Source organism: Lissotriton helveticus, chromosome 2_1, assembly GCF_964261635.1.
Source record: "Lissotriton helveticus chromosome 2_1, aLisHel1.1, whole genome shotgun sequence".
Taxonomy (NCBI): Eukaryota; Metazoa; Chordata; class Amphibia; order Caudata; family Salamandridae; genus Lissotriton; species Lissotriton helveticus.
The window spans coordinates 1,352,650,401-1,352,674,753 of NC_136059.1; the positions used below are offsets into that span (position 1 = coordinate 1,352,650,401).

At 45.6% G+C, this 24,353-nt stretch overlaps 1 protein-coding gene across 3 annotated transcripts in view; it reads left to right on the plus strand.

Moving 5' to 3' along the window:
• WDFY3 (WD repeat and FYVE domain containing 3) overlaps positions 1-24,353 on the plus strand; it is a 1,930,620-nt gene that overhangs the window by 1,106,777 nt on the left and 799,490 nt on the right. For all 3 annotated transcript variants that reach the window (XM_078676292.1, XM_078676293.1, XM_078676294.1), the window contains 2 exons: positions 19,005-19,104; positions 21,259-21,419. In XM_078676292.1, the coding sequence (XP_078532418.1) occupies positions 19,005-19,104; positions 21,259-21,419 (261 nt within the window). The remainder of the gene's footprint in view (positions 1-19,004; positions 19,105-21,258; positions 21,420-24,353) is intronic.

A 24,353-nucleotide genomic window follows, 5' to 3' on the forward strand; every position in this document is an offset into this window, starting at 1 on the left:
CCCTGCTCCATATCAACCTTGTAAAGCTGAGGGCCTGTCACTTAATGTTGAAAGTCTTCCTTCCATACATCAAAGAGAGGCTGGCTAAGGTGCTCATGGCAACATCGTTGCTATGTGGTACTGCATCAAAAAGAATAGGATGAAGTCCCTAGACCTTCTACCAGGAGATTCTGCATTTCTGGAAATGGCTTGATCACCAGGGGATCTATCTGGTCGTGAACCATCTGGCAGACTCTGATTGCCTGGCAGACAAACTCAGCCATTGAAGCCTAGCTGATCATGAGTGGTAATTGCATCCGGGGGGGCGGGGGGGGGGGCGCAAGGTCGCTTCTGAGAATGTGGAGAACCTTGGCTCGATCTCCTTGCCACCACCAAGAACATGCAATGTCAGAACTTCAGTGCATTAGACTTTGCAAGGTATCTCTCGCTCAGAGAGGCATTCCACCTCAAGTAGAACTTGGAACTCCTGTATGCCTTTCTGTCAATACCATTCCTGTCCCGAGTTTGTAAGAAGATCAGGACAGATGGGGCCCAAGTCAATCTAGTGGCTCAGGATTGGGCACCGAAATTATGGTATCCAGAACTCCTGAGCTTAAGCATATGCCCTCCAATCAGGCCTCCACTCCATGGAGGATCTTCTGTCTCACCATTAGGGGCAGTTCTGAACTCAGTCCTTTGCAATCTCCACATTCATGCTTGGAGATTGAGCAACAAAAGGTGAACACCTACAACCTTTCTCAAGAGGTGATTATTTCCTTCTTGGCAACCGGGCGCTCCTCAACTAAACCTTTATACGTCTGACATAGGAGAGGTGGATGAGTCTGAATGGAATGAAGCGCTAGGGTCACCTAAGGAGGTAGGAATATCATCTAAATTTAGGTTAGTGCAGCTCAAGGTTCTACACCGGGTGTACTATACAAGGAAGATGCTATACACAATACAGAGCGATTCAAAAAGGGGGGTGGTGATGGACAGAGTATCTGAATTAAGCAGAACACTCCTACCCAGTCAAAAGATCAGGGCTTGATCCATCACCGTTTTTTAGCTCACTGCACCATCCCAGTTCAGAACCTGGCTACATGCAAATTAGTCTGTCCCTGGCCCAGTGCATCATGGGAACAGGGCAGACCAAACTACCAAGCCAATTCTTTACTGGAAAGGAAACAAGCTTCCGGGGACCGGTTTCTGACATTGCAGCCGTCTTCGGCCCGGCTTGCTTGAATCCTGATGGTGCAGTGAGCAAGGGACTCACATCTGAGCATACCCTTCCACACTTATGGTGGCCAAAGCGATTCAAAAAGGGGGGTGGTGATGGACAGAGTATCTGAATTAAGCAGAACACTCCTACCCAGTCAAAAGATCAGGGCTTGATCCATCACCGTTTTTTAGCTCACTGCACCATCCCAGTTCAGAACCTGGCTACATGCAAATTAGTCTGTCCCTGGCCCAGTGCATCATGGGAACAGGGCAGACCAAACTACCAAGCCAATTCTTTACTGGAAAGGAAACAAGCTTCCGGGGACCGGTTTCTGGCATTGCAGCCGTCTTCGGCCCGGCTTGCTTGAATCCTGATGGTGCAGTGAGCAAGGGACTCACATCTGAGCATACCCTTCCACACTTATGGTGGCCAAAACGATTCAAAAAGGGGGGTGGTGATGGACAGAGTATCTGAATTAAGCAGAACACTCCTACCCAGTCAAAAGATCAGGGCTTGATCCATCACCTTTTTTTAGCTCACTGCACCATCCCAGTTCAGAACCTGGCTACATGCAAATTAGTCTGTCCCTGGCCCAGTGCATCATGGGAACAGGGCAGACCAAACTACCAAGCCAATTCTTTACTGGAAAGGAAACAAGCTTACGGGGACCGGTTTCTGGCATTGCAGCCGTCTTCGGCCCGGCTTGCTTGAATCCTGATGGTGCAGTGAGCAAGGGACTCACATCTGAGCATACCCTTCCACACTTATGGTGGCCAAAACGATTCAAAAATCCCTTGCTCATTGCACCATCAGGATTCAAGCAACCCGGGTCGAAGACGGCTGTAATGCCAGAAACCGGTCCCCGGAAGCTTGTTTCCTTTCCAGTAAAGAATTGGCTTGGTATTTTGGTCTGCCCTGTTCCCATGATGCACTGGGCCAGGGACAGACTAATTTGCATATAGCCAGGTTCTGAACTGGGATGGTGCAGTGAGCTAAAAAACGGTGATGGATCAAGCCCTGATCTGTTGACTGGGTAGGAGTGTTCGGATTTTCTCAGATACTCTGTCCATCACCACCCCCTTTTTGAAATTATTTTGGCCACCATGAGTGTGGAAGGGTATGCTCAGACATGAGTCCCTTGCTCATTGCACCATCAGGATTCAAGCAAGCCGGGCCGAAGACGGCTGTAATGCCAGAAACCGGTCCCCGGAAGCTTGTTTCCTTTCCAGTGAAGAATTGGCTTGGTAGTTTGGTCTGCCCTGTTCCCATGATGCACTGGGCCAGGGACAGACTAATTTGCATATAGCCAGGTTCTGAATTGGGATGGTGCAGTGAGCTAAAAAAACGGTGATGGATCAAGCCCTGATCTGTTGACTGGTTAGGAGTGTTCTGATTAACTCAGATACTCTGTCCATCACCACCCCCTTTTTGAAATTATTTTGGCCACCATGAGTGTGGAAGGGTATGCTCAGACATGAGTCCCTTGCTCATTGCACCATCAGGATTCAAGCAAGCCGGGCCGAAGACGTCTGTTATGCCAGAAACCGGTCCCCGGAAGCTTGTTTCCTTTCCAGTGAAGAATTGGCTTGGTAGTTTGGTCTGCCCTGTTCCCATGATGCACTGGGCCAGGGACAGACTAATTTGCATATAGCCAGGTTCTGAACTGGGATGGTTCAGTGAGCTAAAAAACGGTGATGGATCAAGCCCTGATCTGTTGACTGGGTAGGAGTGTTCTGATTAACTCAGATACTCTGTCCATCACCACCCCCTTTTTGAAATTATTTTGGCCACCATGAGTGTGGAAGGGTATGCTCAGACATGAGTCCCTTGCTCATTGCACCATCAGGATTCAAGCAAGCCGGGCCGAAGACGGCTGTAATGCCAGAAACCGGTCCCCGGAAGCTTGTTTCCTTTCCAGTGAAGAATTGGCTTGGTAGTTTGGTCTGCCCTGTTCCCATGATGCACTGGGCCAGGGACAGACTAATTTGCATATAGCCAGGTTCTGAATTGGGATGGTGCAGTGAGCTAAAAAAACGGTGATGGATCAAGCCCTGATCTGATGACTGGGTAGGAGTGTTCTGATTAACTCAGATACTCTGTCCATCACCACCCCCTTTTTGAAATTATTTTGGCCACCATGAGTGTGGAAGGGTATGCTCAGACATGAGTCCCTTGCTCATTGCACCATCAGGATTCAAGCAAGCCGGGCCGATGACGGCTGTTATGCCAGAAACCGGTCCCCGGAAGCTTGTTTCCTTTCCAGTGAAGAATTGGCTTGGTAGTTTGGTCTGCCCTGTTCCCATGATGCACTGGGCCAGGGACAGACTAATTTGCATATAGCCAGGTTCTGAACTGGGATGGTTCAGTGAGCTAAAAAACGGTGATGGATCAAGCCCTGATCTGTTGACTGGGTAGGAGTGTTCTGATTAACTCAGATACTCTGTCCATCACCACCCCCTTTTTGAAATTATTTTGGCCACCATGAGTGTGGAAGGGTATGCTCAGACATGAGTCCCTTGCTCATTGCACCATCAGGATTCAAGCAAGCCGGGCCGAAGACGGCTGTAATGCCAGAAACCGGTCCCCGGAAGCTTGTTTCCTTTCCAGTGAAGAATTGGCTTGGTAGTTTGGTCTGCCCGGTTCCCATGATGCACTGGGCCAGGGACAGACTAATTTGCATATAGCCAGGTTCTGAACTGGGATGGTGGAGTGAGCTAAAAAACGGTGATGGATCAAGCCCTGATCTGTTGACTGGGTAGGAGTGTTCTGATTAACTCAGATACTCTGTCCATCACCACCCCCTTTTTGAAAATACACAATACAGAGAGCGCAGCATCCTTACTGTCTTCGTGGATGCGGAGAGGAGGGAACACTATTCCACACTATTTGGGAGTGTCCACGCATTCAGGAATTTTGGAGACAAATAATGCGTACTATGTCACAAACACTGGAGGTGTCACTAGTCCCTGATCCAAGGAAATGCCTGCTAAATATATGGGGACCCAACGACCTTACCAGGCACGGGCGGCAATGGTCCACGATAGGCATGATAGTGGCAAAGCGCGACAGCACAAAAATGGGGAGCGGTAGAAACCCCCACACTGACACAATGGAACATGAACATAGACAGGGTCATGATCATTGAGAGGGCAGTATACACTACTAGAGCGTGCCCGCGCAAGTGGAACAAGGTATGGACCCCGTTGAATGTGTACCGGGGGGAAATATGTGAACCTCTGGAGGAAGATGAAGGTCTGTCGTCAGACGAGGAGAGGGAGGAGGACTAGGATCTAGATGGTGGAGGGAAGTGGAATTCTAGGGTGTGACTGCGGACAGGAAGGGGAAGGGGAGGGGAAGGAGGGAGGAGGAATGTGTAACTTTCGAGTAAGGAACTAATCTACATAGTGGGGGAGAACTAAGATACCGGCAGATTGAGGGGCCTCGGAACTACTCTATTACAACAGGAGCTTGAATATCGTGACGTTGTGCTGAGGAAAACGCGCCTGTCACATGTATGCCGTATGACAGATTGTGGTACCTTCTTGTTTGAATTGTTTTAGTTGTAAAATATAAAAACTAGACCTCTCTAAATCCGAATGTGAAGAGTGACCTGTATGCACAACTTGATGTATAACGCCGCCGTACCCCCGGGTTGTCGGCACTTGGGCTGTGTAACCCAGAAAGTAATGTAAGTAAGAGAAAAGTGGCGGCTGGCCCCAGGGGTTGTAGGCCAGTAGCTGTGTATTGGTTTTATGGTAAAATAAAGGTCTTATTAAAAATAAATAAATACATTTTTAAAAACTTTATACGTCAGTTGGGACAAATTTGTGGTTGATGCGGCACTCACCAAATAGACCCACCCCCACCCTCCAGGCAAGTTATCTGACGTTTTATTTGTTTTGTCCCTAGCCCGGCAAGTCTTTGCGCAGGGCACTGTTAAAGTTTACCTTATTTTGTTTTGTGGAAGTCAAATCAGCCTTCATTGTTTTAAGTCTAGTTTTGGCTGCAACATCTTCTTCCTCCTTCGCATTTTGACATGCCACAGTTTTACCTAAACTTGGTTTTTACATTTCTGATGTGCACTTCCTTCGAACCGTTAACCAGCTGCACAGTATTATTTGTCGCCAATACATCTACGAGGCCGGCGAGTGAGCTCTCTGTGTTCAGCCGCCGTACATCACCTTTTTCCTGAACAAACTGTTTCTACAGATGCAATCGTCCTTGCTGACAGTTGTGACACCATTCCACGTCAGCTAAGCTATCACCCTGCTGCCGTTCTATACTCTGCCACACGCTTGTAAGGCGTAGGAGAGACTCCATCGCTTGGACCCCCAAAAGAGCGATGAGCTTTTACATGAATCATTCCAAAGACCATGGAGTAGGGATCCTTAGAGTGAAAAACGGGCAAGGCAGTGAAGAGGAAAACCATCCCTTTCTGGATGGTGTGCTGCATTAGGATCTGCTCCCCATTAGTTTAAAGGCAACCTCCAGTAGGAGTACATGCTCATTGGACCAAAGCTGCTACCGCACATTAGCATGCAGTGTCCCAGTCCTAGACATTTGCTAGGTAGCTACAAGGGCAAACCTTCATGTGTTCACGCACCACTATTACCTGGACAGTCAAGTCCACATAGAGGCTCATTTTGCCTGCTCAATCCTGCAAGACTTACTGGTCTGCTTTGACTCCATCCACAGACTTACCTCCATATTGATACTCCTTTGGTATCAATTCAAAAGCTGAGAAACCTGTGGCTAGATTTCTCTATCAGAAGAAGAGTTCTGTAACCTTTGATAAAGCTCCTTCTAGTAGAGACTCTTATCTTGCTACAGACTCCTCACCGACCCTCCCCTGCTTCCCGTTCTGGCATTGAACTATATCCATTAATAATAGACCAACTTTAGGAATCTGCACACTGGTTACCAGTGGCGACTGGTGAACTTTGAAAGTGGTGAGCGGAAAATATATCACTGTATATTATCAAAGGAGTGTGCGAAGAGAGCAGGCCTTACTCCCTGTGGGAATTGGCAGGGAGTTCTAACACTGATGACATTTGTTTTTTTTTTTAAATAATGTGAAATTGATATAACCGTCATCTACTAAATTCTTCTATGTATTTATTTTATAGCACCAGAGGCACAATAAATCATACAAGTGTGTAAATCAATGTACAGCAAAATGTTACACAAGACATTGAGTCTTACAGGGTGTAGGATTTTCATATCATCCAAACTTCTAGACGTTCTACGTTAAGAGTGAATGGCTGGGAGGGCCATATAGTTAGAATATAAAAAGTAATGCAGTTGATTGTAATTGTCAGTACTAACAAACCTTTATCACTTCTCAAAGGAACTCTACTTTGCAGTCCTAGATTTCTCAACAGATTGAGAAAAAATAAGGATGTAAACCCATGAATTACCGTTTGCATGCAGCACCTTCATGCCAGTAAATAGATCACTACCATATTCAATTTTTTATTTTCTAAATATCTGTTTGAGGCATATGAGCTACAGATTACACACTGTGCATAGATCGCCACCTAGTGTTGGGCCCGGATGTTTGCAGTTTGTTGTTGTCCTGAAAAGTTCTTTGGAAGTCACAAGATAGATGACTCCTCCTTTGGACCACATTGTGCATGAGCATCGGCTCCATCCTCAGATTGTTTTTTTCCGCCATCGGGCTCGGATGTGTTTCCTGCGCTCTGGGTTGGAACCGAATTTCCTTCGACGCGCAATCCTTACCCAGTTCGACTGTATTGTTTCGATCGCGCTCCACATCAACGCAATTCTTCACCAACTTCGAAGTCTTCAATTCCGGTCGTCGAAGAAGGCCTTCGGGCCTACCTAGGCCTCATCTTCTGGCTCATGGAAAGGACGTCATTCAAGAAGTGTCCTCATTGTGGGTCGAAGTTTCCCCTCACCGATCTACATGAGGTGTGCAACCATTGCCTCTCACCGGAGCACCAGACTGTTCCGCTTGTGCCTCTTTCCGCTCCAAGAAGACGATTCGGGACCGACGAGCTCGAAGAACAATGGCTCGCTCATCAGCTTCGATCCCTGACGACATCTTTGGAGTGGGCGTCGATGTGCCAGAACATCAGCTCGCCGAAGAAAGTTCCAGCTCTTCTGATGCCGAAGACTCAAATGTCGAGGACATCACTCCAGCTCAACGGGTCGTAAGTAAGACCGTCGACCCCAACCCTTCCTCGACACCCTCAAAAAAGGCTTCGGTCACACCCTCACCTTCGGGTCCGGGTGCACACCGAGAGACTGCTTCCCACGCCCGCCTTAGGGCCAGCAAAGAAGCCTACTAAGCCTTCAGGCGGCTCGGGCTCGAGTCAGCCTATTCCCGGTGCCGATCCCATACCGACACCGAAGAAGAAGCCATCTTCCTGAACCACGCCGACTGCTGCTCCGACACTTAAGCACACGGCGCCGATGACTGGCAGCGGCTCATCGGTGCCGAAACCGCACCCGGAGCCAAGTAAAAAAAAACACCTAAAGGCCCCGATTCACATGCTTCGGAGCCGAAGAAACACCCGGAACCGAAAAAACATGTTCCGGTAAAAGACATTTCAAAAGGTCACACTAAACCAAAAGACCCTAGACTATCTACCGACTCGGTGCCGAAAAAACACCTCCTGAACCGATAACTTCAACGGCGAAGGATCTACCCTATACAGAAGAACTTTTTACACCAGATCCTCACCAAAAAACTCTTGTTAAAGATCCTAAGACTGGCCAACTAGCTCTTAGCTCCAAGAAGAGACCACCAGAGGCGCCTGCACCTCCTCCTCCACCAAAAAAGAGAGACATTGCAACCTCTCCATTAAGGGTCCCTTCTCCACCACCTCCCCATACTGTTCCTCCTCCTACACCTCCTCCACCACATCATTCTCCTACACCATCCACTAATCCAGATGATGATGTGGTTACAGACTCCGATGACACAGGTGGGGGTGCACACGACCCAGCAGGGACCAATAGTCCCCCTCAGTCACCTAATCCTTGGGATGATTAAAACACCCCTGATGTACCTTACGTCCCACAAGATGATGTATACCCTTCCAGACCTTCCCCACCAGAGGACACTATAGGTTTTAACCTACTAGTCCCAAGAGCTGCCCAGTACCATGGGGATGACATGCACACTGATGCTGTGGAAGATGATTTCCTTTTAGATACTTTTGATAACACACAAAGATCTACTGCCATTTTGCCAATGCTTAAAGGCGTCATTAAGCACGCAACAGAGGTGTTTAAAGATCCTGTCAGGGCTCAGTTCCTCAACCCTCGCATTGAAAAGAAATATAAAGCTGCCCCTACTGACCCTGTTTACATCAAAGGTCCTGCACCACTAGATTCTTTAGTAGTGTCTAATGCACGTAAACGTGCTAATTCACAAACATCAGGTGAGGCCTCACCACCATATAAAGAATCTAATTTCCTTGATGCCTCTGGTAAACGAACAGCGTCACAGGCAGCTAACATTTGGCGCATTGCCAATACCCAAGCGTTGTTGGCAAGATTTGACAGGGCACATTATGATGAGCTGAAGTCCATAATGCAGCATCTACCAGACAAATATAAAAATAGGGCCAATGAACTCATACAGGAAGGTAAAAATATTACTAATACTTCCATTCGTTGTGCCCTAGATGCTGCAGATACTGCCTCAAGGGCAATCAATACCAGTACCCTTTTGCGGAGACATGCCTGGCTACGTATTTCAGTTTTTAAACCTGAGGTACAAAATTCCATCCTCAATCAGCCATTTGATGAGACACATTTATTTGGCCCTAACGTTGATGTGTCTTTAGAAAAAAGACACTGACACAGCAAAATCTATGGGAGCCTTGCAGCTGCAAGCTCCCAGACGTTGTTTTTGTCGCTCATCATACTGAGGCAACACAAGAGGCAACTCCTCCGAAAGCCCCTCCACTTCCTACAAGACCACTAGTCAATCCACATACACTAAGGGCTACCAGAGAGGGGGTTACAGGGGTAACAACAACAAAGGCAGAGGCAAAACCAACAACTCCCACTCTGCCTCCACCCCTACCCAATGACTTTCCTCCCCTTCCCCCCCAACATTCCACTCCTGTGGGGGGAAGACTGCAGCAATTCCTTCCTGCCTGGATCAACATCACATCAGACAGGTGGGTGCAACAAATTATTCAGTCAGGTCTAGAACAAACATCTACCCCCCCCCCCCAAACATACCACCCAAACAGCGTCCAATGTCACAAGAACATCTGTCACTGCTAAAGCAAAAAGTAATGTCTCTGCTAGAAAAAAGTGCAATAGAACCAGTTCCTCTGCACCAACAAAACAAGGAGGTTTACTCCCTATATTTTCTTATTCTAAAAAAGGACGGCTCTCTAAGGCCTATTCTGGACCTCAGACCGCTAAACATATACATACAGTCAGACCATTTTCACATGGTCACACTCCAACAAGTACTTCCTCTCCTGTTACAAAACAACCTCCTTGCTACTCTATATTTCAAGGACGCATACTTTCACATTCCCATTCACAAGGCTCACAGGAAGTATCTCAGATTTGTAATAGAGGGGCAGCACTATCAATTCAAAGTACTCCCATTCGGAGTGACAACAGCACCAAGAGTATTCACCAAGTGCCTGGCAGTAGTGGCAGCACATTCACAAAGACAGCACATCCACGTCTTCCCGTACCTCGATAACTGGCTCATAAAAGCCAGCTCATACAACGAGTGTGTGGAACACATTCACGCCACGATCCAACTGCTCCACAACTTGGGGTTCGCAATAAACCACACCAAGTCTCATCTGGAACCATCCAAAGTACAACAGTACCTCGGTGCTACAATAAACACCTCAATAGCGCTAGCTTATCCCACTCCAGTAAGGATAGCCAGCATGCAAACTCTTCTCACAAAGTTTCAGCCACATCACTCCCTTCCAGCACGAGTGTTCATGCAACTCATAGGGATGATGGCCTCTTGCATTTTCATAGTGCCCCATGCAAGACTTCAAATGTGTCCTCTACAAGAGTGCCTATCACGTCAATTGAACCAGGCTCAAGGTCAATTAACAGACCTAGTGTTGGTAGACGGTCGGACTCATCGCTCTCTGCAGTGGTGGAACACCAAAAACCTTTCCAAGGGGCGACCGTTCCTAGAGCCAGTTCCCCAAATAGTCTTGACAGCGGACGCATCACTCTCCGCATGGGGAGCCCACCTGCTGCAACACACCATGCACGGCAGGTGGACACCACAACAAAAGTTCCTTCATATCAATCACCTGGAGTTACTAGCTATATTCCTAGCGCTGAAAGCTTTCCATAAAGAAGTATCAAACAAAGCTGTGTCAGTCTGCATGGACAACATGACAGCCATGTACTACATTCAGAAACAGGGTGGAACACACTCCCTGCAACTTTCTCGACTAGCTCAGGACATATGGCGCTGGGCTATACCTCAAAACATTTTCCTTCTAGCCTAACATGTTCCAGCAGTACAAAACACCATAGCAGATCTGTTAAGTCGTCAGACACAACAGACCCACGAGTGGGAACTTCATATGCAAGTTCTTCAACCATTCTTTCAGATGTTGGGACAACCTCAGATGGACCTCTTTGCCACTCAAGAAAATGCCAAATACCCAAGCTTCGCCGTCAGATATCCACAGCCACTGTCCAAAGGCAATGCGATATGGATGAACTGGTCAAACAGATTTGCGTACGCTTTTCCACCTCTACCACTCATGCCACTAGTAGTACGCAAACTACAGCAGCCTTCTCTAACCCTCATCCTAGTTGCTCCAACGTGGGTCAGACAGCCATGGTACACAACACTGCTACAACTGTCCGTGGTACCGCACCAAAAATTATACCTGTCTCCACACCTTTTAACACAGGACCATGGGGAGATCAGGCACCCGGACCCAGCTCAGCTCAACCTAGCGATCTGGCTCCTGAGGTCTTAGAATTTGGATATCTAAACCTTCCTCCAGACTGCATTAATGTCATAAAAGAAGCTAGACGCCCAACCACTAGAGCATGTTATGCAGCCAAGTGGAAATGCTTTGTAATATATTGTCACAACTATAATATATATCCCTTAGACGTGTCTATTCAACACATCATAGCATACTTACTGCACCTCCAAAGATGTAACTTAGCCTACACATCTATTAGACTGCATTGTGCTGCAATAGCAGCATATCTACAAAACAGACAGCATCTATCTCTGTTCAGAGTACCTGCTATTAAAGCCTTTATGGAAGGTCTTAAGAGAATAATTCCTCCCAGAGTGCCACCTTCATCTGTGTGGAATTTAAACAGTGTTTTCACACGGCTAATCGGACCTCCCTTCAAACCATTACATAAATATGAACAACAATTTTTAACATGGAAGGTTGCGTTCCTAGTAGCTATTACTTCTCTGCGAAGAGTTAGTGAACTACAAGCACTAACCATTCAAGAACCCTTTTTGCAAATGCACCATAATAAGGTTGTTCTACGTACTAATCCAAAATTCCTGCCCAAAGTCATTTCTCCCTTCCACCTCAATCAATCTGTGGAACTGCCAGTTTTCTTCTCCCAGCCACAGACTATAGCAGAAAGAGCTCTTCATACCCTAGATGTCAAAAGAGCATTGCTATACTACATCGAGAGAAGACAACCCTTTCGTAAGACAAAACAACTTTTTGTGTCTTTCTCACCACCGCACAAGGGTAATCCCATTTCAAAATCTGGGATAGCTAGATGGATTGTCAAATGCATACAGATTTGTTACCACAAAGCTAAACGTACGTTATCTGTTCCTCCTAATGCCCATTCTACAAGAAAAATAGGGGCTTCAATGGCATTTTTAGGGAACATTCCCCTAGATGACATCTGCAGACCAGCTACATGGTCTGGATCGCACACATTCACAAGACACTATTGTGTAGATGTGCAAACCGAACAACAAGCTAATGTGGGCCAGGCTGTTCTCAAAACATTATTTCAAACTACTGCAACAGATAGGGGTGGTCGCCGCTAAGAGTGGGTACTGCTATACAATCTATGCACAGTGTGTAATCTGCAGCTCATATGCCTCAAATTGAAAATGCTACTTACCTGTATGCATCCGTTCTTGGCATGTAGAGCTGCAGAGTTACACACGCCCACCCGCCTCCCCGCTACCCTTGTCTGTTCCAGTATTATCTTAATTAGATACTGATTACTTGGGCATCCTTCCTTTTCTTGCAAAGCTCCATCATTTCCCTAATGGCGAAAAACAATCTGAGGATGGAGCCGATGCCCTTGCACAATGTGGTCCAAAGGAGGAGTCCCCTATCTCGTGACTTCCAAAGAACTTTTCAGGACAACAACAAACTGCAAACATCCGGGCCCAACACTAGGTGGCGATCTATGCACAGTGTGTAACTCTGCAGCTCTACATGCCAAGAACAGATGCATACTGGTAAGTAGCATTTTCCTTATTGGTCTTTTCATATTTTTCCATTTTCTTACAGTACATGACAAAACAAATGTCAAGAGCATAATTCAAATCCGCATGAAGCAATATCATAACAATACTATAATAGAGCGACTGTTCTTGTTACTGCAGAGTGTTTTCTAATGTGAGATAACACACCAACGTATTACTAATAGACAGTCTTTAATGTGTCATTATGATTGCCTGCCCTCCGCACATTCCCACAATTTACAATCGTCTATAAAGAAAAAAAAGAGAAAAAAAAGAAGAGAAAATTTGTCAACACCTCGTGCTAGCATTGCTTGCACCATTTAAGTCATTTGTGTCGAACTGTCATAACATTAGCAGACGTTGGAAACAATCATATTTGGTCTTTTCAATAGTCCGATGAGGGAGGTTTTCCAAAGAAAAAGGAATAAGGATAAAAGTAAACGTGCCAATAAAGCATATATTATCTGAATAACAACATTTAACAACATATTTAAATGTCTGCCATCTAGGAGCAATGAAGATAACCATTACATTACTGAGTATGGGACCGTATATTGTGTGAATAACGACATGGTGATTCACCAGGGCGGAACTCGGACTCATGTGGGTGTTGGGGATTAGTTTCATGGTATGAGGTGCCGGAACAAGAAGGGGCAGGGGTTCTACTACATCAGGCCTTCTCTATGAGTGACATCTAATGGAGTGTGATTGCTATCTGCCACCGTCCTGCTTCCCGCTGCCTGGGACCTTCGGCATATACACTATGTAGCCGCTAGCTGGGTGTCATCACCCTCCCGTTTACTTAATTGGTGAAGGCTGTAAGTATGGTGTCCCAGTGCTGCGCTATGGGATATTTGCGGAGCCCCCCGTTTCCTCCCTGTGCAGTGCTGTACTCTCTGCCTGTGCCCATATCTTAAGTGATCTTTTCCAGCTGATCATCTCTGGGGGGGGTCTGCCTGTTTCTACTGTTGTGTAATTAAGCCTTTGGCAGCTATTAATCCCAGGTCGTCGAATCGTGATGTTATGCTATTCTTCTTGGACCTGACATAGACCCCTAAAATGCAAATTTCCTATGAGGGCGTCAAGAATGCATCAGTACAGAGCACTAAGGCTACAGCAACTTCTTTCAAGTAAATCCGAAGGGAGATGCAAGACCACAGCCTGTGGAGCAGATCCGCGACGAGTTGCCAACAGCGTGGGCAATGTTGAAATATCTGTTTATTTTGTCAGGGGAGAGATACGCCCTTTGTATTATGTATGTTTGTATTAACTTGAATTTAGAGCTTCTTGGTATATATGTAGCACCTGCTAAGATGGTGGTCCATGCCTTGTCTATCCAAGGTCGGACCCCTGTCTGTTTTCCAGCGGGTGCGGAGTGTCAGCATTGGTTTCAGCGTGTGTGAGAGTAAGGCCGGCACCAGCCAATGTACTATGTGTGAACACACCCCCATTACGTGTAGATATTGCAGCAACAGGTGTGTCGGTGGCTCGGACGTTAAATCTCCTAAAAGGGCCGATAGGGCTCTGATGAGAGAGGTATGTAGAAGGAATTGTCCAGCAGGCAAATCAGTGTCCTCCGCCAGTGCCTCAAATGTTAAGAGTGTGCCATCTCTGTAGAGGTCACCCAGTGTGTCTATACCCGCTGTATGCCAGTGCGTGAGAGTGGTTTCGAAAGTGCCCATTTTTCCTCTAGGCGTCCCAAGAGCGGCAATATCGGGGCGTACGGGAGTGTTGCACCGGTAAGATATAAGCTCCTCCTGTAACATCTATATGCTAGACCTAAATGCAATTGGAGTGGGCATGGGGACCTGGCAGCCGGATGGAATAAGTGATATATTTGAGTGTGAGTCCACGGTTGCTGCAGGGTCGCCGTGTCCTCCAAGTTGGTGCCATTGAGCCACTATGTAATACAGTTCCATATTGGGAACAGCCAGTCCTCCCTGAGTGGTGGGAGCATATAGTTTCTACAACGCTACTCTGGGTCCGCCCTTGTTCTATATGAGTTCTCGGGACATTCGCTCCAGTTCACGGAAAATTTTAGTTGGGACCTAAATCGAGAGGTTCAAGAAATCATATAATAGCTTTGGAAGGACCATCATTTTCAGCAGGGTAACGCAACTCATTACATTTAATGGGAGCGACTTCCAGAATTGTACTTGGGCCCTTACCAACGAAATCGCCCTCGTTAAGTTGCCCTCCAGTAAATCATCCGATATATGAGAACTCCAAGATAGCGAAAGGTAGTGGGGTACCATGGAAGAATCGAACCATTAATGAGCACGTCTGTTTCTGCCGTGTCTGCGCTAAAGGGGTATGCTCCGGACTTGGCCCAATTAACCCGGTGGCCTGACATTTCTTCAAACGCCCTCAGTACATCCGCTATGGATGCGGGAATGTCAGTGACATCATGTACATACAAAGGTAGTGGGGTACCATGGAAGAATCGAACCATTAATGAGCACGTCTGTTTCTGCCGTGTCTGAGCTAAAGGGGTATGCTCCGGACTTGGCCCAATTAACCCGGTGGCCTGACATTTCTTCAAACGCCCTCAGTACATCCGCTATGGATGCGGGAATGTCAGTGACATCATGTACATACAACAATAAGTTGCCTGCATACAGAGACACGGCATGCGTCCCATCCACCAGCTGTATGACCCACTCCTCACCACTTCTGCGGAGTAGCATTGCCAATGGCTCCATGGCTACTATACCATATTCTAATATTTCAATTTAACAACTGGAAGGAACAAAATGGCCTCCGAGTCAGAAATAGTAGCCAACTTACCTAGCTAAATATTCTGTGATCTGCATGTTACACAGTGTGCCTTAAAACATGCACATTAGTCCTCTATACTACTTTATGGGTCAAAACAGTGAATGGGAAAAAAGCAAAGAACTCTCCCAGAGCTGTGTTAATCACTAGAGTAATCATTTCCAGCATAATCTCCTCACAATTGCTTGGCGGACACAGACCGCTGCATCAGGTGTCTTAACCCTGTAAAATACTTTGCAATGCAGCCTCTTTGTGACGAGTTAGGTAATCTAAAACAGGTTTACTGTCAAATATGTGCTTGATGCCAATTTCATTGCAGCAGATATATTTTGAAATACATTTGTATATTGACTGTCAGGTTCTGGTTTACAAGCTATGGCCCTCATGACTTAAACCCCCTTTCCTTTGCCACACATTAGAGTATTTTGTTTTCCAAATTCAGCACTACCACTCCCTGATAATTAAAGCAAACAAAGACAGAACAATGAGTACAGAATATATATATAAAACGTGTACAGAAGCGCGATTATCATGTAAGATGTAAACGTATTGGAAATGTTTTTAAATGTAGGATTCCTTTCCACAGTTTACTTACCTGCATGTTTCTGTACGTCTTGAATGGCTCCATTCGGTCTTTTTATTACAGCGCCAGTAACGTGCTGATCACAGCCGTATCAGGAATCAGGTTAGAGCTGAGCTTTAACCCTCTTTTCACCACTGCTCCATCCTGACTCCTGATAGGGCCTGGGGCGATTTTGTCTCCCCGCCCGTGCATGCATCCATTCTTAGACAAGCTGGGCTGCAAAGAGCATGCGCAGCAAGTCTATGGGTTGCGAATGTGTGAACTTCCATTAACACCTGCACAGAAATGAAAGCAAAACGAACTGACAAATCTGTCAGTTCATCCGTTTGCATTTATGAAGGCTGGAAATGCCCAGAGTAGCTTTTCTCTCCTCCTCCGTGCTGGTGATGGGAGGTCGCCGTCGTTGAGCCCCCTATGTACCAGCTGCCACTGCTGTTTACTCCAAAATGGTTTTCGGGCTCTGCGTCTGGTGTTGTGGACAGTCTCAACACAACTAACTTCAGCGTGCAGGAGTGGTGCTTATATAGGCTCAGCATATCATTTTAGGAGTGGAAGGTGTCACTGAGGTACTGTAGGCAGCCACCTACCGGCACGCAGAGGTACTGCTGCAATGTTTACTGATCCAGTCTGATGACTGGGGAATAATCAAAAGGTGAGGAATCTGCAGTTTGATTCTCGATCAGAAAGAGTATTAGCAGAGGTAAGTAACTTGTTCTTCTTGACTTTCAAGATGCAAATGAGGTAGATATGTCCCCTGACTTTGGCTTAAACTCTCCACTTGACCCTACACAGAGGAGTCAACATCTTTTGCTATGGTCATAAGTCTTAGACGTACAGCTGCCATCCGTAGAGGTAAAAACTAATGTTCTCACTGAAGTTCTACAGCCAGTGCAGACTTCTTCAGAGCCACTCCTCCCATTCAATAAGGCCTTTACAGATACCTTAATGGGCACATGAGCCAAACCTGGATCTTGCCCCCTCGTAAATACAAACCTTCCCTGTGGTTACCATCTTTCCTGCTCCAGCATCTTACTCCTGGGAGTCTTGTGATGCAGGCTTCTCTGAGCAGGTTGAACTCAAACTCTTTCTCTACTGCGCCCCCAAATGGAGAGTTCAAACGCATGGAGGCCTATGGGAACAGAATCTCATCTGCCAGGTTAGCCCTTATATCCGTCAACTTCAAATGCTTCTTAGGACATTACTGTTGGACATTATGGGACATGGTGAGGGAAATCTTACCCGCTGTCCCTGATGAGATTTGCGTCAAATTGGCTCAGATCATACAAGATGGGAAAGACATTGCGAAGAACTTTATCAGATTGTGGCTGGACACAGCCGATTGTTTGGGTAGAGAAAATTGCTACCAGCATGGTGCTTCACTGCAGTGCCTGGATGAGATCCACAAACTTCTTCAGTGATGTCACTAATGGAATTGCCATTTGATGGCACCCATCTTTGCGTGAACACAGCTGATTTGTCCGTGGGCAGCTTCAAAGAAAGTAAAGCCACAGCATGCTCCCCTGGCCTTTCATTGTCCATGCGGCAGTATCCTCAACAATAACGTCCTTTTTAAGGCTTTGGAAGGAACATTCAGTAGAGGCAACCCCAAAGCCCACCTCCACTTAACAAACCTCCCAATACTTTTGAGCTAGAGGTCAGGGATCAATCCGACCACATACAGGCCCTCAGGGGCAACGCACTACCCAGTCCCCCACCCCTCCTGTTGCCAATCCTAAAGCTCTTTAACTTGTTTTCTTATTGGCACATTGTCATCCTGTTGAAGCCAGGGTAAGTTATTACCGGTACTGCTGGCAAATTATTACATCAGACATAGGTGCTTCAAAGTGTCCAGCATGGACAAACCGTCCCTCTCCTGACCACCCATCCTTATATGCCACCTACACCACAGCGACTACCGAGGACGACTTGTCCATTGTACAAAAGGAAATCCAGGCTCCTTTGCACAAGGAAGCCATTGAGAGGGTGCCGGCATCAGAAATGGGGTCTGAATTCTACTCTTTTTATTTTATGATACTGGAGAAGGACTGAGGATTTTCAGCCTTCATCCTCTCAAGCCTCTCAGCATCTGCCTCAAAAAGGACAGTTTGAAGATGCTCATGTCTGAAACCGAAAGATCCCGCTCTCTACCCTGCTCCGTTGCATTACATTGCTTCCTCGTGTCTGCTCAGCTCCCTTTTTAGATTTTTCTACTTCTTAATCGTACGGCCCAGAATGTATTAAGTACATGATTTAATATATATATTTTTAATTCTGCCTTTCTACCGTGGCAGCCATGTTAGTTTAGTAAAACCAAAACAAACCAAAATGGCTTCTTAACTTCAAGACTTATGCATAGTGTATATGTGTGTAGATGTACTGGCATGCATACGTCGCAAGGCATTTGACCACACAGTAGCAATCTTGGAATTGCCACGCTTATGGCCATGCACATCACCATGCGGGCATTTTGCACCTATTTGGTCTCTTTTCAAAAATGTTTTACTGATCTAAGATGGTCGACATCTATGTTGGAAGCTTTACATTGGCCAAGCCAATACATTGGTACATTGGTACTCACTTGCCAAACGGAAGACCTATTGCCTTTTCCAATGCTTTTGTATTTTTAAAAAAAAGTTGCCAGTTGCTAACAATGCATCTGTGGCATGCAGCAGAACCCCTAAGTGCCTACCACATTCCCCTGTTCTCCCAGCAATCTCCTATACAACCATTTTAAGCTGTCATCTTGTAAATTGTGCTGCTTTATTTTATTACGTTATTTCTTTGTTCATATACAAATAAGCAACAAGATTATAGCCTCACAATGAAAACAGATATTAGTCCAGTTTTTAATGCATTCTAAACCCACACAGTAATCCAATTTGCATACCATTTGTGCAGCTTTACCTGTAATTGTTTCTTTTGAGCTGAAATACTTTACAGTATTTCTTCCAGTGGACTTTCTGTGAACTTTGTGGCTTAACTGTGCTTTGCAGGCTTCCCCAGATAGATCTACAAGGAGCCAGCAAAAAGAATTCCAGACCTATATATTGGACAACGTTATGAGCCATCTTCTTGCAGCAGATGTTCTACTAGGTGACTATTAATTTTCATATGATTTCCCTATGTGTATGGTTGCGTGAAAAGTGGAATATTGCAAGTCATGCTCCTATATATTATGACAGCGAAGCATGCTTCTCAACCAGGTGTTGTACATTGATGAAATACAGATGCTTTGTGTGCTTTTAATCTTCATGACCTAAAAGCCAGAGCAAGGGGGAGGTGGGGGGGGGAGATTTATCAAGTGATCTAAAGAATCACAGCATGGTAATTGGGTAGACCGCATGAATGAGGTGGGGCTGGCTACAAATTTCATGGTAGAAGTATTGAACAAGACCGGTATAGTGACATCTTAATTGTAAATATATATTTGATACCAATCACATAGTAAATATCCTGTTAGAGGGATCAGGTGTAACATGAGAAGTTTAGGGAGTGATGCAGATAGATGGCATCGGTGAAGCAGGGAGGCCAGACAATTCTGTGTTTCTGTATGGGGGAAGGAGCTAAAGGTATGGATACATTTCAGAGCTGGCGAAAGAGCAAAAGTTAAATATTACACCATGCCACTAAGACACAGAGAGATGTATGCTGGTAAAGGGAATGAATGTTTTGTGTTTACATGGATATTTACTGTCCTTTTTTTATTCTCTCGAGTATTGTCTCAAGTACTGTTTTTTGTTTTTTACAAAATTACTTTTGGATGCAATTGTACTCACATTCCTGTATCTTTACCTTCCTTTTTTATTTTTTCTGAGATGCATGATGTAAATAGCCCCAAGAACTGATTTCATATTTTGAATTCGGAGTACTAATGTCAGTGTTTGCATGTTAACATTCCCAGTAATTTCTAACTCTTCAGTGTCACGATAATGTTGAGAGCTCATGGATTCATTTTACTCAGTCCTCCAAATGTTATTTGTGATAAGTGGACAAGAAAAGTCATCACTATCACTCTTGATAGCTTTTGTAGAGTAAACAAATTTGGTAAATAGCTGTTGTCACCAAATATCAATTGGCAATGCTGGTGAGCCATTTCCATAACATAACTTGTGAATCTGATTGGAAGAGGCAACATTTTTCTCCAATATTTTTCAAATGGCAATGTACATTCCCTTGTGTATCACTACAATTGTGATCAACTCAAAAGCACTTTTGGTATTCATTTTTCAGGCTCCTTTCTGAACGGTTACGTTTGATGGGCCACAAGCTTGGCCATTTCTGAGGCAGCCATCTCTTACTTTTAATTTCCTAAAGTAGTGCTTCCTGGTGCTTCTGTGTCTGGGCTCCAGCTCTTAATTTGGCTTGGGCACAAGTGTTCAAGACCATAATAGCAGAGATTTCATTTTTGCACAGGCTTGCCACGAGGGACATTGAGTGGGTAAATAAATGCCTCCACAAATGTTTTTTAAGTTCGTTTTAAAGAAGACTCTCTGCATGATCCCAAATATTTGACATTATTGCATTGCATGATTTCATCAGTGGGAATAGGGAAAGATGCAACTCAGTGCTCCCATGATGCTAAAACTCGGTGCTGCCCTTTGGTGACACAAGAGTACACATGGGATGCAGTACCTCAGTTAATCTCTAAGTATGCATCTATACTTTCAATCTTTGGATGCTCCAAAGGGAAACATCAAATAAGGGTGTTGCAAGCGAAGGATGGTATCCACGTTGCCTGTGTGCCCACTGTTTGAAGCTCTTCTCCCAAACCATTTTCATCATGCACGGTTGTTCCAGCCCCTGCATGTTCCTCCCGCTGGTACTCTTGAACCATTATCAAGTGATCGGAGCAAAATTCTGCGGAATATTCCGCTTTTGCAAAAGTCAAAAGATGCTTCTCTATTTCAAATGTTCTACGCCCTCTTGGGAGAAATACCTTGTGCATCAGAAGTGACGCTGCTTACTGGTTTATTTTCTTGCAGCAGAAAATGAGAAGCTGTCCCCTTGGGTAAGGTTTTGGTTCCCTGGGGTCAGCTGCAGGAACTCTGAATCAGGGCCTCGCCCCCCAAGCTGCTCCGCACAAGCAAAAAAACATAAATCGGTGTGCAAAAGCCAAGTGGGAATACTGCCAGGTAGCAGACTCTGGATTTATTTTTGACATGACATTCTGAGTATTTTTAATTCGACAAAAAATTAGTAAAACAAAAAATGAAGGACAAACATGGGCTTTGCTTATTTTCTATGTAGGTGAAGAAGCAACTCTGCCGATAACAAGTGGGGGAAGTTACCAAGTGCTGGTAACCAACGTGATCTATTTGACGCAACGTATTGTGGATAAACTTTGGCAAGGCTTGTTCAACAAGGAATCCAAACTTGTGGTTGATTTCATTGTCAGAATAATATCTCAGGTAAATTGGAGCTTTGACTATGTACCAGAATGTCTGAACTTTTTATTCATGACTGGAATTGCTTCTGTGCACCGCTGACTGTTTCCAAATGACTGAAATCTTCACTGTCATGTTACATAGTGTTTACCCATATAATGAAGTTTTCTTTAAGTCACTGCGGTCTCGACAATAACCGGTACTAGGTCCACTCTGTCAGCAGCTACAGTTCTATGAAAAATAAGCAGCATCTCCCATTGTTCCTCCTGATAGAGTTTTGTATACCACTGATACCACAGAACCAGAGTTTGACATTCCTTAATGCTGGTTTACTCAGCAGGCTGGTAGCTTGTTACCTGAGCACAAGCCTTAATTTCTTAGATATTTTCTCTCTCTGCTTTACTATATTGTAACAGGTGCTCTCAAATCTGATTAATTTTTCAGGAAAATACGATACTTCCAAGTACCCCCAACTTTTCAGTTTGAAGTAGTGAAAATTACATCTCTGTCCCTCGCTTTCCTTAACAATATTTGTTTCTCCATTTAAAATCCTGATTTCATTACCCTCACCATAGAATGATGTTAGTTGTTTATATGCCAGCTTTCACAGATGTTTATTTCCATCTAAATGAGCAGAAAGGTGTTGGCAATTCTAAATTTCACATCTTGATATGCAGAATTAGGATGAGTTTAACTTAAGCTTTTAAAATGCTTTGTCAGTCAGGCCCACTGTGAAACTAGGCAGCTTTATTTCTGATACAGAGCTGGCTCAGTGTGATCTCTCCTTTATTCCTCTCTGTTCATGTTTATATCAGATGAATTTTGTCTTTCATTTTTCTCTAGGAGATGTTTTTGTAGCTTCCTGTGTGCATCTATTGCAGATTCCCATAATGCATGTATTTCTGCTATTCAGTGCTGTACCCGGCTTAGTTCAAGTGGTTTTTCCAAAATTCTACGTTTCTGCTTAAGGCATGTGTGGCACTTGACAAAAAACAGTATAGGCTCTTGGTTTTTTTTTAACACTACTTTATTAATATTCAGGGTATAGAGGCACAGTTCTTTTCTATCCTTCCTTTGCAACGGGACCGTCGGGGCTGTTCCTTCCTGATGTCTGCGTCTCAGGGCGTCCCTCTGAGAAAGAAAAGAGGTCTATGTAAGCACTTTTATCCCTTTTTTTAACAGTAGTGCAGGGAACAAGGAGTGAGAGGGAGGTTCAACAGTCACCTACCTACTACTCTTACCACCACCAGTGCTGCGCTATCTGCGAGTGTTTTACGCTGCTGGTCTGAGGCAATATGCCGGTTTTACGAAGGCAGCTGCCTGCTCTCTGTAGTGCTAACTACTGCTAACTCCCTCCCTTCTGTACTGGAGGACTCTGTCCCCGGCGCCCCTCTGAAATACGTTATGAAAGCAAGCACATACCTCAGAGAGCCACGCTGCTCCAGGAGCATGGCTGGAAAACCTGTAGTGCCGGAAAGGGTCCGGCTACCTCATTGTCTTAGCCCCCGGAGTCCTCGTGCTGATATCCTTCTGCGGTCGGGCTTCTCTCCCAGATGTGGGGATGCCTTCACTTCCTGGATCACTCTTGGGGCTTCTCTTGGCGTCGGTTTCGGGGTCCTTCTTCCAACTCCGGTCGATGCCGCCATCAGTGTAGGGAAAGCCGCCAATGAAGCCAGACGCTGCCTCAGTCAGCTCCCTGATTGGCTCCTGTGACCAAAGCACATGGGATAGTCGGGAATCTAGGAAATCTCTTTGCTTAAAATCGCCGTCCTGATCCTGGGCGCAAGGGTCATGTGGAGACTGGAGGAGAGGAGAGATGTAAGGGGTGAATACATCCTAACCGTCCACCTCCAGCGTGACACCTCTAGGTACTTTGTGACAGCATGTCTCGAGTCAGTCATGCCCACTTTAACTGGAGCGCGTCAATTTATTGTGACGCAGACTCGTCTTTCGGTGGCTTTTTTCCATTTGGTCTGGAGGTGAAAGCCTGTGCTCTAGGGGAAGACAAATGACATTTTCAGTTTCTCTACAGCAAAGTCGCAGAAGAGGTATAACAAGGTTTTGCTGTTGACTGAAGTAGAGAACATCATAGAAAAGTTTTTTTTCTGACAAATGACATGCAGGCTCAGACTAACTTTGGAGGCAGGGCATAGTAAAAGGCATTCGATCTCAAGATCATGGTGAATATCCCTTTCAAATCCCATCTGAATATACCACCCGCAATCCCTGAACGTTCTTATACACGGTCTTCAAACTTTGGATACACAGGTACTAATACGATACTCCGGGTTTAGAATGTCAGGCATTTCTTCGCAAAAAGAATTTAAAGTTGTTGTCAACAGCAGTGTCAGGCGACTCTCTCCAGACCTGCCCCGGCAGTTAAAGGCGCGCCCTTCTCTTCCGGGTATCGCTCTTTCAGCTCCTCCTGTGCTCCTGATAGAACGGCTGATGACGTCACAGGCGGAGTTCCCACCTCCGGGAAGGACCAAGCATCGTTAAAGGGACCGTGGCCGTCCTGCACTCGGGGCGGAAAGGAACAAGCATTAAAGTCCTCACCCGGCCCCTGGCTGACAGGCACCCCCTGACAGACGTGTACAGTTCTAGAAAAGGGTTCACAGTTCTCCAGGGTCCCAGACTGCTCGTTTACGTGACCCCCCCCCCCCCTGGATTCTCCCGATTGGAAGAGAGGAAACCGAGAGAGATAGTCGGCATTTGCATTATCTGTTCCCTTTCAATGGCATACAGTAAAAGGAAAGGGTTGCAATGATAAGAACCATCTCATGACTCGGGGATTCTGGGAGATGTTCTGGCTCATCCACTTAAGTGGTGCGTGGTCTGTGTAGAGTGTAAAAGGGTGTCCTTCCAAATAACATCTGAGCTTGTCCACTGCCCACTTGATCACGAGACATTCCTTCTCGATCGTGGGGTATTTTAGCTCCCGCGGAAACAATTTCCTAC